General features: G+C 35.0%; 1 protein-coding gene across 2 annotated transcripts in view; it reads right to left on the bottom strand.

The window, feature by feature from the left end:
* Positions 1–618: 618 nt before the first annotated feature.
* Positions 619–14,211, bottom strand: part of LOC140154977 (presequence protease, mitochondrial-like) — a 118,324-nt gene continuing 104,731 nt past the window's right edge. Inside the window, exons 24-25 of one of the 2 annotated variants that reach the window (XM_072177640.1) lie at positions 6,572–6,705; positions 619–5,302 (exon numbers count right to left, since the gene is read on the bottom strand). In XM_072177640.1, the coding sequence (XP_072033741.1) occupies positions 5,194–5,302; positions 6,572–6,705 (243 nt within the window). In that variant the 3' untranslated portion in view covers positions 619–5,193. The remainder of the gene's footprint in view (positions 5,303–6,571; positions 6,706–14,211) is intronic. The other variant, XM_072177639.1, reaches the window with a different exon arrangement.

A 14,211-nucleotide genomic window follows, 5' to 3' on the forward strand; every position in this document is an offset into this window, starting at 1 on the left:
GTAGCATACATGTAGAGGTGTGTGCACAGGCTCTTACATGATGGACAATGATGGACAATGGACTTTTCCACCATGCCAAGTTTGAAGCATGTAAAAAAAAGGTGGATCCTTTAGCCAGATCGACAGGCAATCATACATGTACATTGTACACACATACATTATATTTATATTTTAAGTTATTATAAAGATGCTGAGAGATAGTAAGCCCACTTTGTAAAATATAAGAATCACAATACACTGAGATGTGTGGAAGAAAACGTGCAGGTATTATTAGAAATATTAAGGTATAATTTATTTTTTCGAGTCATTTTTAAAAAGTCGATTCAGCCACAGTGACTTCGAGTCACAAGCCTCGAGTCATCGAGTCGAGTCATTAAATTTCGAGTCGAGTCGAGTCATCGATTCATCAACCCTCGAGTCGAGTCGAGTCGTCGAGTCACCTTGCCTCGAGTCGAGTCATCGAGTCACCAAAACTCGAGTCGAGTCGAGTCGAGTCGAGTCGAGTCATTTCGAGTCGAGTCACTACAAGTCTGCCAATTAGCAAAAATAACATATAATATTAAAATTATGAGCTAACTCATACTCAAGATATTGAATGCTTAGACTTGTGCCAAGTCTTTCAATTTTGTGTGTACAATTGTAAGAAACCATGCAAAATTGCATTTTTTTGGACCATTTTCCCTCCAATTGCAAAAATATTAAAATTTGAATTTTATTGCCAGTTAGGACTAACTAAAGGATTAGGATTTAGCTATGTTTCATTTGGCAAAACAGGATATTTTTTTAATCCAAAAAAATTAGTTATGTATTTTTCTGGAATGGGGAGTAGACACTGCATTATTCATGTCAGGAGAGACCAATCTTAATTCTGTTATTGCCAGTTAGGACTAACTAAAGGATTAGGATTTAGCTATGTTTCATTTGGCAAAACAGGATATTTTTTTAATCCAAAAAAATTAGTTATGTATTTTTCTGGAATGGGGAGTAGACACTGCATTATTCATATCAGGAGAGACCAATCTTAATTCTTCATCCCTGGGCATAAAGAATTCTGCACAAATTCAATATGGGAAGTGATCTCACATACAGATGTACCCTTTCAGTTTTCTTCAAATTTTATTGATATTTCTGAAAAAATAATTCAAGAGTATTTCCCTGATTTATCAAACATTTGTAAGTGACTTTAGAAAATTGATCTTAAAGTCTTTAAAGTGTTAATCACTATCTGTAGCATCAACTTCTTGCATTTGTATTTCAACCATGCTTTCTGACTTTGACATTCTCACTTGTGCAAGAATTAATGTATGCAAGCACTATACCTTCATGTTCTAAACTGGCCTCAAAAAGAAACTTATAATTTTTCACAAGGTCATATCTTAAAATCCTGTTCATCAACATGAACCAAAATTACACACATGTTTTTTTCAATACTCTACTCTAAACACATGTCAGTAACCAACCAGTTATCCAACTGACACAACAGCAAAATGCACTGATATGGAACAGCTTCCTGGACCAAATTCACAGTCCAATAATTGGCACCCAGCAAAAGAAATCTGTGAGAATGAGTACAAGATCCGTACACATGTGATAATTCCCAAAGAGTATGGTGGAATAGTGTGGAACAAGACATGTTTCTTGATGAAAGTGTGTGAAAAGAAAAAAGAAGCACCGTTTCATCATCTGTGCCAGGATCTTGTATGCATACTCACAGATTTTTTGTGCTGGGTGCCAAATGTTGGGCTGTGAAAGTGGTCCAGGAAACTGTTCCGTGTCGGTGCTTTTTGCTGTTGTGTCAGTTGGACAACTGCTTGGTTACTGACATGTGTATTGAGTAGACTATTGAAGTAATCCTGGGTGTAATTTTGGTTCATTTTGATTGACAGGATTTTAAGATATGACCTTGTGATTCACAAGTTGTGAATAATTAGAAGTTTCTTTTTGAGCTCAGCTTATGTCAGATTTGTCTTTCTAAAGCTGAATATACACTAGATCATTGAATTTGTTGATTTTGATCATGGCGATTGCCATAACAGATGACAATTAAAATGTTCAAAAAGCCATAAAATTTTTAGAACAGCCATTGCTGTCAATAACAATTTTCAATTAATTCATCTCTGTTAATAATCAAGAAAAGTTAATCATTATTAGTAAAATAATAGATCTTGGTAGGAAATAATTGGTTGATGCATTCACATGACAAGCAGGAGTTGAGATTTTTTGAACTCGCAAAATAAACATTGTTTTTGCAAAAGTGATGGCCTGACTGTCACTTTGAAAAAAGACGTAAACACAGAGCATAGTTGAGAATTGCTTTTTTGCAAAGGCGTTTAAGTATAAATTCATCTTAAGACTGCTTTCACATCTGTCATTTACAAAGTTTATCAGCATGTCTATGTTTGATCCAAAAATGTCAAAACCAGAATTTTGACAAATGCTGTATATAGCTCAGCAATTCTATGGTTGTCCCTTTTTAAAGACAAATCATTTATAGAGAAACATTGCATTCTTGGTTCTGTTTAATAAGTTGAGGTATAAAGCAAACAAACAAGATTCTCCAAGTTGATGACTCTTAATTGTTAAGATGGCTGTACCAATCAGTGATGTAGGATAAGTCCTCAACTCCAGACTTTAGTCCTTTTTTTTTTTGAGGACTCAGACCTGTAGGAATCAGTCTCCAAATTGGGCAGCTGGGACTTGGTTCATATATTATTATATATGTCAATTATTTCTTTGGAGCTCAAATTATTCTTCAAATATCAGCCATGCTAAAGTTTGTTCGGTTTATATAAGGCAGAAAAAATAAGACTCATACCACTGTATATTGATATAGAATGGCATGCACGCATTTGGGCGCAATGCTAACGCTAGTTGTGCATTGCGTAATTTTCGTGACTGGCGCACGCTTATATGAATTTATGCGAATGTGAGTTGGGACTTTATTGATGCGCGCAGTAACAAAAGCCGAATAATTTCCGCCTTTTATAAACTTTAGTGCTAACGTAGCAAGTGGCTAATATACACATATATTATTGACAGTAGATTAACAATATTATTACCAAAAGAGGCTAATGTTTTTCATTAAAACTTCTGGTGAAGCAAATTTAAGACCTACAATTTCCAACTCTAAGGTTGACTAAATACTGAACAAAATTTGCGCTTGGACTTGACAGTCAAGGATTCGGATTTGGACTTGGGTACCAACAGTGTTCTAAATCGGTAAGTAAAATAAACCTCTGGTATTTTACCAGGTAATTTTCGGTAAAATACTGTTGTTTACTGTTAAATTCAGTAAAATGACAGACACCAAAGGAAAAGATATTTTTGAAATGTCTAAAAACATTATGCATTTTAAGACATTTTTTACTTTTGTCTGTTTTTCTGGGAATACATATTATACTGAGGTTCATCGCTACTAGGTCTCAAAAACATGAGTGGTTTGCCCAAGTAAAGTTATTTATATTAGACACTTCACTTGGAAAACCACTTTCATCTTTCACACAATGCTGAACTACTTGGAATACATATTATACCAAATGATATAAATTGCTACTAGTATTCGGAATATCTTAATATCCTTGTGTTTTAATCAAAATTAATAGTTTGCATTGCAATGTGGGAGGCCAATTGTTCTGAAAAACAAACAAAGGTCTTAAAAACACGATTCATGGTTAGAAAATCAAAAGATTTCCTTCAGGAAAAGATCTTTCAATGTAGTACTTTTATCACCATGTTATTACAACAAGAGCATTTAAGTGCATTTTACATAAAACACAGGTAACACCAAAAAAAGTATTATGAAAAACCTCAGAGGTTAAAAATGATGCAACAAATCGGGCAAGTTTAGAGTTGTGCAAAAATAATATAACATTTGGTAATGACATGCATGATACCAGATGTATAATTATTTTTAAAATGCTTATTCTCAAACAGATGCTTTGAATAATAGGCTACATGTACAGCCTGCTGGCTCTGCAAAAGCAAAAAGTTCTTTTGGTCTGCAAGTAAAAATGTTCAAAAGTTCTTGTACAAGGTATTACAATGCACATCCTACAATTAGCATATCAAATTGCAATTTATCCTAATCATAACTCCAGCTACAAAATCCAGCACTTTGGCCCTTTCGAAAGATACATTTATATTTTTTTGCATGAATCAATGATAACTTGACGCAAGTAGGGTACACTTTCAGGAATATTTCTAGGAGAATTAAGAAAGTGTGTTTGAAGACATAATATTGCCACACTCATCTGTCAATCTAATTTGAATATTTGCATAACTAATTAGTAAACATATTACTATCCAAATGTGTAAATTAGCATAATTGTAACACTAAATACATCCTAAAAGATAAATAGGAATACTTAAATTGCTTTCAACAATTTATTGGCAAACAAATAATAAATTTTGTATCAAATTAGCTTTCGTGATCCACAGCCTCATCCCCCCACTTTTCTCAAAAAAAGTTGAGATTTTTATACCACTGGATACCTCTGGCTACATAATGTTTATGTACCAAATATCTCTTGCAGATTAATTTGTTTAGCAAAAATATCGCCAAATTTGAATTTTGTTCTGGTATACCAGAACAAAATTATAACATGTGCCAGGTGCCTATGGAGCAGTATAATACACATAATCGTGCTTAACTCGCCAACGCAAAATCGGAATCAGCTGAAATTTTGGGATTACTTTTTTTACTGAAAAATATCATAAAAAGAGGATGCTAGGATCACGAAATACTCCTTTAACCATTGATAACTTGAAAATTATAATAATTATCAGTACAAGTAAAATTGCAACATAAAATTAAACTCTGTACTATTAACTGACAATAAAGGGAAAGAGTGATATACATGTAGCTGTTAAATATGTCAACAATCAATCAGAACACAAGATATTGTAACACATGAAAGAATAACATAAAGTGAATTTTGTACAATTATGAAATTTGAGAATTTAAGTCTAGAAACACTTATTTTACCTATTTTTCAGTAAGTAAAATAAAATTTGGTGAATTACCAGGTAATTACCAATGTAAAATACCGGTAATTTACCAATTTAGAACACTGGGTACCAAGGACTCGGGTCTGACGTGTGAACTTGATGGTTTTATGTGTGGATTTCTGATTCATGACATGATTTCTAGTAGGCGCTTTTAAACACTAGTGGTGTAGATTTGATATTAGCTCATCACATGGCTTCCTTGTGGATTTTCCAGCCTCCTGCTTTGTCTTGACTCATTGTGTTTTCTGGTCCAAGAAATGCTTCTGCTGTAACCTGTGCATTTGGAGTAAGGTACCTGTGAATGTAGAAATCAAGATAATCAGAAGTCAATCGTTATTCAGTATACTTGTAATGTACAATGTAATTACATTTCAATATTTCCATAGTTATTCAGTATACTTGTAATGTACAATGTAATTACATTTCAATATTTCCATAGTTATTCAGTATACTTGTAATGTACAATGTAATTACATTTCAATATTTCCATAGTTATTCAGTATACTTGTAATGTACAATGTAATTACATTTCAATATTTCCATAGTTATTCAGTATACTTGTAATGTACAATGTAATTACATTTCAATATTTCCATAGTTATTCAGTATACTTGTAATGTACAATGTAATTACATTTCAATATTTCCATAGTTATTCAGTATACTTGTAATGTACAATGTAATTACATTTCAATATTTTCATAGTTATTCAGTATACTTGTAATGTACAATGTAATTACATTTCGATATTTCCATAGTTATTCAGTATACTTGTAATGTACAATGTCATTACATTTCAATATTTCCATAATTTCAATTAAATATGATACCTATGTGTTAATGTGACTCTCAGTTTATTTTTATCCGATCATCATAAAAAAACCATACTAATAAGCATTCTTAAACACTTGGGAATGTTCATATTTCTCAATGAAGATATTTCTTAAGCAACTGTTTGAATTTAGTTGTTCCAAAGAAATATGCATTGAACTTTGAAGGGGTGATGGCAGCGGCAGTAGTAGTAAAGTGCCATGGAGAGGTTCATAGCAAACTTTGAGTTGACTTTGCTATGAACCTATCCATGGCAAAAACTGAACTATATGGATCCTATGATCCCTGATGCCAAAATGATGAATGCAGTTAATGTTCGGGAAGCACGGTGGCCCAATGGTTAGGGCGCGAGCTTCATAATCGAAAGGTGTGGTATTCAAGCCCCACCACGGCCAGCGTGTTGCATCCTTGAGCTAAATTAACATTAAGATTGTTGCAGACTTGGTGAAGTGGAAATGATTCTGATATATCCTAATGGCAGCGGAATAATTGTTGAAGTGTGCTGATAACAGGTCATGCCTAGCTGAAGTGCACATTAAATCACCAACATTTTAGTTTGATAGAATTCTCAGAGAGGATCATGAATTTTTCCACACTGAATTAAGTGAAACTATTTCAGATGCTCATTAGTACATATGGATAAATATAATATATAATGTTAAAAACTGAACTTTGACCAAAATTGAGGGAGTTATGAAATCACAGAGCCCCTTTATAGGCCTATCAATACACACCTTTGTGCTACATCAATAAGGCTTTGTTTATTGGCTGCAAACAGCCCTTCTCTCTGTTGTTGCCTCATATCATCTGATATTCCTGAGAGGAAGAATGTCATAGCCTTGTCTGAAGGTGCTACTGGTCCATCAACCTGCAAAACAAAAATACATTCGAGTAATATATTTGAGATTGTACACCATGCTGGACAATGCTATCTGGTTACGTGGAAACCAAAGTCCCATCAGGTTAAAAAATGGCAGGCTGCTGGTGAATCTAGGAAAGCAATTTCAACTCTTTTGTTTAAAATTTTTCCAAATAAGGTATTTTGAAAGATTACTACCAAATAGTCAGGTTCAATGTTATGATCTCAAATTATTTTTTTCTGAAATGAAAATGTAACATTCTGAGTTACTATAATCACATTATTACATGGCTATCACAAATGTTGCATTCTCTATTTGGCTGTTATACCTGTTTTGTGTTATTTTTGTGACAATATATTTGACCTACTTATATTTGTGAACAATCCACAATTGTTAACAATGACCCATACATGACTTTTGGTGCCAAAGTCATGAGAACCTCAGTGGAACTCTCACCCAAGGTTCACTCCATTGAAATTGCATCAAAGTCCATCACATTTTTAGGAAACAGTATTTTGAGAAATTTTGGAAAAGGATACGATATGATATGTTTAGTTTAGTTGGAAGAAGACTATCTATCTTGTCCCTGTTTATAAAAAGGGGGACCGCTCAAATGTTGCCAATTACAGGCCCATCGCTCTGACTAGTATTGTCTGTAAAATGCTTGAAAGCATCGTGGCTGACAACCTTCGTGTCCATCTAGGTAACAACAATCTCTTATCATTAAGTCAACATGGCTTTAAGCCTGGTTTATCATGCTGTACACTATTACTTGATAAAACAAATGAACTCTTGGAATTAATGGACAGTAAATCTACTCAAGTTGACCTCATTTCTCTAGACTACAGCAAAGCATTTGACTGTATATCACATAACATTCTAATTTCTAAACTTGAAAAAACTTATGGTATCAGAGGTCAACTGCTTGCCTGGATCAGTTCCTTTGTCTTAGGTCGTGTTCAGAGGGTTACTTTTAGAGGGCAGAGTGCTGATTGGGTCTCGGTCCTTTCTGGAATTCCTCAGGGCTCTGTTCTTGGCCCCCTGCTCTTCACCATTTATGCCAATGATCTAGGCCAGCACTTGACCTCTGGTATCGGGCAATCATTTGCTGATGATACATTTCTTTATCGTGCTATTTACAATGCTAATGATGTAAGGGATTTACAAATGGATCTTGACAAGCTTTCAGTATGGTCGTCTCATAATTCACTTCAATTGAATCCTACCAAATGTAAATTTATATCTATCACTCGTAAACGTACTTCATATCCATCAGTGTATAGTATTAACAACATCAATCTTGATCAGGTAAATAATCTTCCCCTCTAGATCTTGGGTGTCATCATCTCAGATAAGCTTAATTGGGATGCTCATGTTAAGGATGTTATAGCAAGAAGCAACAAACTTCTTGGTTTTATTCGCCATGTGGCGGGGAATCTCCCCAGAGGTTCTCCTCCAATTATATTGGACCATGGTCTTGCCCATCCTCGATTATTGCTCCCCTGTCTGGATGCCCCACACAAAGCGTCTCAAAAATGCTCTTGAACGCGTTCAAAGGACAGCAACCAGGTACAATGTTAGTTTGGACGCGTCTTGACCTCAGTTATTTGTCCCAAAGACGTGAATACATGTCCATTTCACTTGTTTCCAAATGCCTCCTCAATGTTGACTGCTGCAATGCTATGCCTGCTTTAAATAAAATCCGTCCAAATAGTAGGCATCCCGATCACCTTATTTTTCACCATCTCAAAGCCAAAACTGATGCTTTTCTTTATCATTCCATCCAACGCTTCCCCAAAAATGGTCTGACCTCCCCCGTCACATCACTGATATTTATTTGTGCAATAGCTTTAACTGCTTCAAATCCCACTTGAGAGACTACTTTCAGTCCATTCAAGAAATTTAATCCTTGGTGCCATCTATGTTTTGTTGTGGTGATAGGGTGGGAGGGGCGGGCATTATCTCATTATGTTGTGGTGTGTTTTTTCCTGCTTGGCTAAGTGCAATATATTGTGTCTCTTGTATCTTGGGGCTTCATGCTTCTAGTTTTAACATATAGTGCTGTTTTGAAAAAATGTTTGTACTTTTAATGTGTTAATAATCTTTGTAATTTTTATGTGTATTTATAGTGCAATACTTTGCTTATTTTCATGACCAGCTTGCAAGGGTGGGGTCCACTCATCTTTTAGATGTCAGTGCTTTATTTGCCACTTTTGTTGGGCCCTGGCAGCCCTTGCTTGCTGGCCTAATTTTGCTGTATATTTTTGTTGAAATGCCTAATGAATAATAATAATAATAATAATAATAATAATATCATGTACCCTCGGAAATCAACTTCTAATCGATGTCTTCAGATCATATGAAATGCATGGAAATGATAAGCTTGTTAAAAAATACAAAAATTGTCCCTAGGGGTAAACAGGGGTCAAATTTCATACAACAGGGTTCAAATTTCAAAATTGCTCTGGGTATAACAATTCAGGTAAGGTATAATTTGACCTATTTGCAACATACTGTTCTTGAGTTATAAGTAGAAAGGTTAAAATTGGTCAAAAGTGCAAACTTTTCATAAATTTGACTTCATTTTACATGACGAACAATTTAAGACCATTTTCATTGAAATCCCACCCACCCCCAATTTTGTCCTTTCTGCTTATAACTCTAGAATGGAGTTTTTCTGAATCGTTATGAACAGAGAAATACTTTGGTGTGGTTTTTGACAACATCTAAGTAATTTTGAAATTTGAACCTTGTTGACCCCTAGGGACATTTTTTGAATTTTGTAACATAGCTTATCATGTTCTACTTATTTTTTTTGATCTACAAATGTCAATTAGAAGTTGATTTCTAAGGGTGCACAATAGCCACTTCTTCCAACTAACCTAAAATGCCCTGTTACCTTTGACCTACAAGACCACTGACAAAATACCTGTTGATCATCCCCGCCCGCTTCCTTTATTAGGGATTCTGGAATTATTTCAAGCATAATCAATCAATTTTGGAAATCCTGCCTCTTATTTCAGGCGCACCACTGCTCAGCAGTGTAAACCTATCTATATCACCATTTCACAACATTACATGAACACAACTAATCTACTACCATATACTGTACACACAACTACTAACTGGCCTGGGACCTAGGGAGGGTGCAGGTAACAAGCCCGGGGATGATCCCTCTACTCTTTTCGATAAAGCCTGCAACTTTTTACGTGCTCAGGTTTGAACCGTCTGACACACAGAACCACCATTTTACGTGACCCTTCGAACCACAAGACGCCGGGAACCAGGGTTCCCGTTAAGGTTTTAAAAATGTGCGTCCGTAATGACGCAAGTTTGCTGACGAGGTTGCAAAAACTTGCGTCCAGACAGATTTGTGTGCGTCCATCTGAAATTCACGATTATGACGATACACACGTACCCCGGGTCTACACCTCATCAAATGTTGATTGTTAAAAACAAATGAAAGTGCATTTTCGCCGTGATATTCCATCTCCATTCGCTATGGTAATTTTTCTCATTTCTGTGTCAGTTTCGGACCGAAACGTGGGCAAAAACAGGTGCAAAAACATGAGCAAAGTCTGTCAATCTGGAACAAATTTTCGTTCGAATTTTACTTCCGCATTTCTTTTTTTAAATTAATGCGTTGTTGATGCTACAAAGCTAAAACTAGCGTGCTGTCACAAATAATACGAAAAAGGGTTATCATTTTATCATTTGAATTTTGTCTTTAAAATTGCTTTTATTCATCGTAACAATAATACTAATAAAGGAAACCTAGATTATTTATGAGAAAATAAACTTAAAATATTAAAAATTGAATATTGTCAGGTTGTGATAAATAATTAAATAAACATTAACCGCACGTTAGCGGCACATGTTCAGTTGCAAACAAATCAATCAGGACTTCCCCAGGCCATCAAACGGCGATCGTTCGGAAAGCATGCAAAAAGTGCACGATTTTCTGACGTTGCATTTACAAATATTGCAGAATTTACTTCAATTCTTAGCAGGTGGGTTAAAATTTTGGGGCTTTTATTATCATAAAAATATAAAAGAATAAAAATTTCTTATTTTTATCATCAATTAATGATAAAATTTTGAAGTTTTGCCTGCGTCCACATGCATGTGACATGGACGCAAAATACTTGATTAGCCATGTGAACTTGCGTCCAAATTTGTAAAATACGCGTCTGGACGCAATGACGCACACTAACGGGAAGCCTGCCGGGAACCCACTGTGTATACCTGCACGAGGAGAAATATCACAATTATATTCTACTAGATTGAAAGGGAGATTGTGAAATTTCTGACCTATTGGAACTATTTAGAGTGAGCAACAAGGACCGGGTAGCATGGGGTTTCGAACCACGGACCCCTCGCTCAACTCTCCCTATTGGTCCAGCGCCTTAGACCACTAGGCCACCTCGCCCCCGATAATGTTTTTGTAAAAATGTTTCAAAAGTTAATATATTGACATTAGATTTGCGTCTGTCAAATGAGCACTTTAAAGTTTGTTTTGTTTTAATGAACCACTCCAGAACCATGAAATAAGAAGATTTCACATTGATTATGCATTGTAAAAAAAATAAAATTAACAAATAAAAAGGCCCTCCTCCTTCCCTTTTTGAAAAAAAAGATCTGGACAATCAACTGGCTTTTTTTTTTAAATGGCCCAATATAGCTTAGTTGTGGAAGCCTTAAACTTTGGGAAATGCTTGGGGGCAATTTTAGAAACCTTAATCATACTTTTTACATTCATGGGCCTGTGACTCAAAAAATCAGGTGACATAAAAATAAAGGGGCATTATGATGGTCGTCAATAACAATGGATATTGTGCAATATGAGAAACTATACAGGTTGAATGGCATTTCCATGTGAATCATTATTGACAAGTTCAGATGCAAAATTTGATAATCATAGGCTGCCTTATGTAATAATTTGTATCAATATTGCCACCTTATGTTAAGTGATTTGTAAGCGATACCTACCATGAATATGAAGGTGGATTAATTAAGGTGGACTTTATAATAGTTTATAATAGCTCATTTAAATTGGACTATTCCAGTTCAAATTCATACACACCGTATTGAACAAATGGCCTTAATCTTTCACACAGGGTGTAGAATTCAAATGGGGTTATCTGAATGGATGAGGATGACTCCATTTGAAATTTACATCCCCTGTGTGGGAGATTAAGATGATGTCTATCATAGGGGTGTATGGATTTCTAATGGAACGCTTGCCCATTAATACACTTAGATACAGAATAACACATTAACAAAAAGGCAGCCCATGGTATATTTTGTATAATTAGTACCTGAACATATCACTTCACTTGTGCATCCATGTGACGAACTGAAAAGAATGGTTGGGGAATTCCAGGTCATATCTATTTATTTCACTATTCACAATTATTGTTATATGTGGGTTGTGGGTGCAAGCTGTGAATGATTACACGGGCGATGAACCTTGACAATTTTCACCTGATTTGATGCCAAATCATAATTGTCTTGACATTAAAAGTACACCACACAAACATATTGGGGTTCAAAAGGAAAAGACATTCTTGCAACTGAGCCATAGTTTGATTTGATGACTTGCCTGGTAGCATATCATAAGTGTAACCTGGCATTGATTTGACATCTAGCTGTACATTGAATTTCGTTATGTACACTATTATATGACAGCACGTTGATTTTTTATAGTATCTTCTTGAATCTTTATTTGTGATCGTGAGATATCAACTTGACCATTTAAAGGTAAGGCCACCTTAATTAAATCCAGTCTCAAAGCTTGTGAGATATTGAAAAACTAATGCGGAATGCTGCTTTAAAAAAAATATTATTATTATTATTATTTTCTTTGTTTGTGTCAGTACAGTTTTGGGACAAGCATTTTGTGCAAAAATTATCGAATGTCTGTGGCGAATGTTGGAATAACAGACAAATAAAGTCACTGCTACAAAATAATTCTTCTCTGTGTTGAAAACTTCAAAACTTGTTGAAAACTTGAAATCAGATTTTTGAGTTTTGAGTTTTAATATCGCCTTTTTGTTTAAAAAAAAACATAAACAAATTAAATTCTTGACTTTCAAAGAGGACTGCGCACACAATTTTACCACCCGCGCGTGACAGTTTTGAGACTCGGGATTTAATTAAGATGGCCTAATAAAAAAGTAAAAAAGTGTGATTTTTGTGTGACTAATATTTGTGTTACAACATACAATTTCAAATTTGCACTTGTTTATTAAAATTGGGCAATAAAACCAGAGATCCCTTGTTTTATAACAAAAACTCTAATTTAAATGTAATTAAAGCACTTCAGGCTTAGTCTTTCATATGGTATTTCAGTACACCATTGGACATTACAATCATGCAAAAAGTAGAAATTCAAGAAAAATTGAGGGCATCACTGTGGAGCAAATCACACAATTATAGCTTTAATTTCAATCAGCCAATTTGGTTGTGTTTGTAGGACCAATAGACAACAATTTTGATCAATTACAACATTAAATCCCTTATAGAGCTTCACCACCCGATATAAAATTGCTCCGATTTTGATCAAGAAAAGTTTTTGACTAGTGATGAATTTACAATTTAAATATATAGTTTGCAATACCAGAAATGTTGCAATACCTAGGTAACACAGCAAAACAGGTCAATACCCATTTAGTTTGATTATGATCTATTTTGCTGTAGGTAACAAAATGTCATACATAGTACATACATCTTTTTAAGACTGCCAAAATAATGTGAGACTAATTTCATCAAAATTGTGCAGAGGCTTTTCATTAATAACTACAGACTGATAAGTTGTAGACAGGTAAAGGTTCAAACTGTATATTTTTTTCTGATTCCTTATGACTAGTAGAGCAATACCAGGGGGCTGACACTCACCTCATTTGCATGGCAAAATTACCCGTCTCCTCTGCAGCCAATTTGTTTTCGCTCCATCGAAATCAAGCTGGTCACGGAGGAGACTACCTTCCTTTGTGTTTGTTCATTTGTGTATGGAGAGCCCTTCTTGGAGTCCGTTTGGACTTAGGCTACGCTCTCAGCTAGAGTCCGACGCTGTATTGTACTAGAAACACCTTCTCTTTGAATTCGCTAGAGCAAGGAAAATAAAAACTGGTTTCATTACTATCTGTTTTTGAGCTTTTTTGCATGTCTGCGACCATGGTGTTACCACAACTGTCTTTGCGTCATTAACATGTGCTGGAGTCTAGCACATGTCAACCAAAGTCCCGGATTTTGCCGTCAACATGACATCGATCTGATCACATGCGGACACATGATGCGATCGGTGAGAAACGGCCACTGATGAGAATTTAATTTTCTCATTCTTCTTTTGGATGACAAAATAATAATGTTTATTTTGAGCTCAGCGGGGCTTAGCAATTCTCACCAGTTTTAATAAGACAATAATGATTGACACACACACCAGGAAGTTTCTCATCCAAAAGAATGAGACAATTTAAATTCTCACCATTTTGGCCGTTTCTCATCAAAATGTC

Source organism: Amphiura filiformis, chromosome 6 (assembly GCF_039555335.1).
Source record: "Amphiura filiformis chromosome 6, Afil_fr2py, whole genome shotgun sequence".
NCBI lineage: Eukaryota > Metazoa > Echinodermata > Ophiuroidea > Amphilepidida > Amphiuridae > Amphiura > Amphiura filiformis.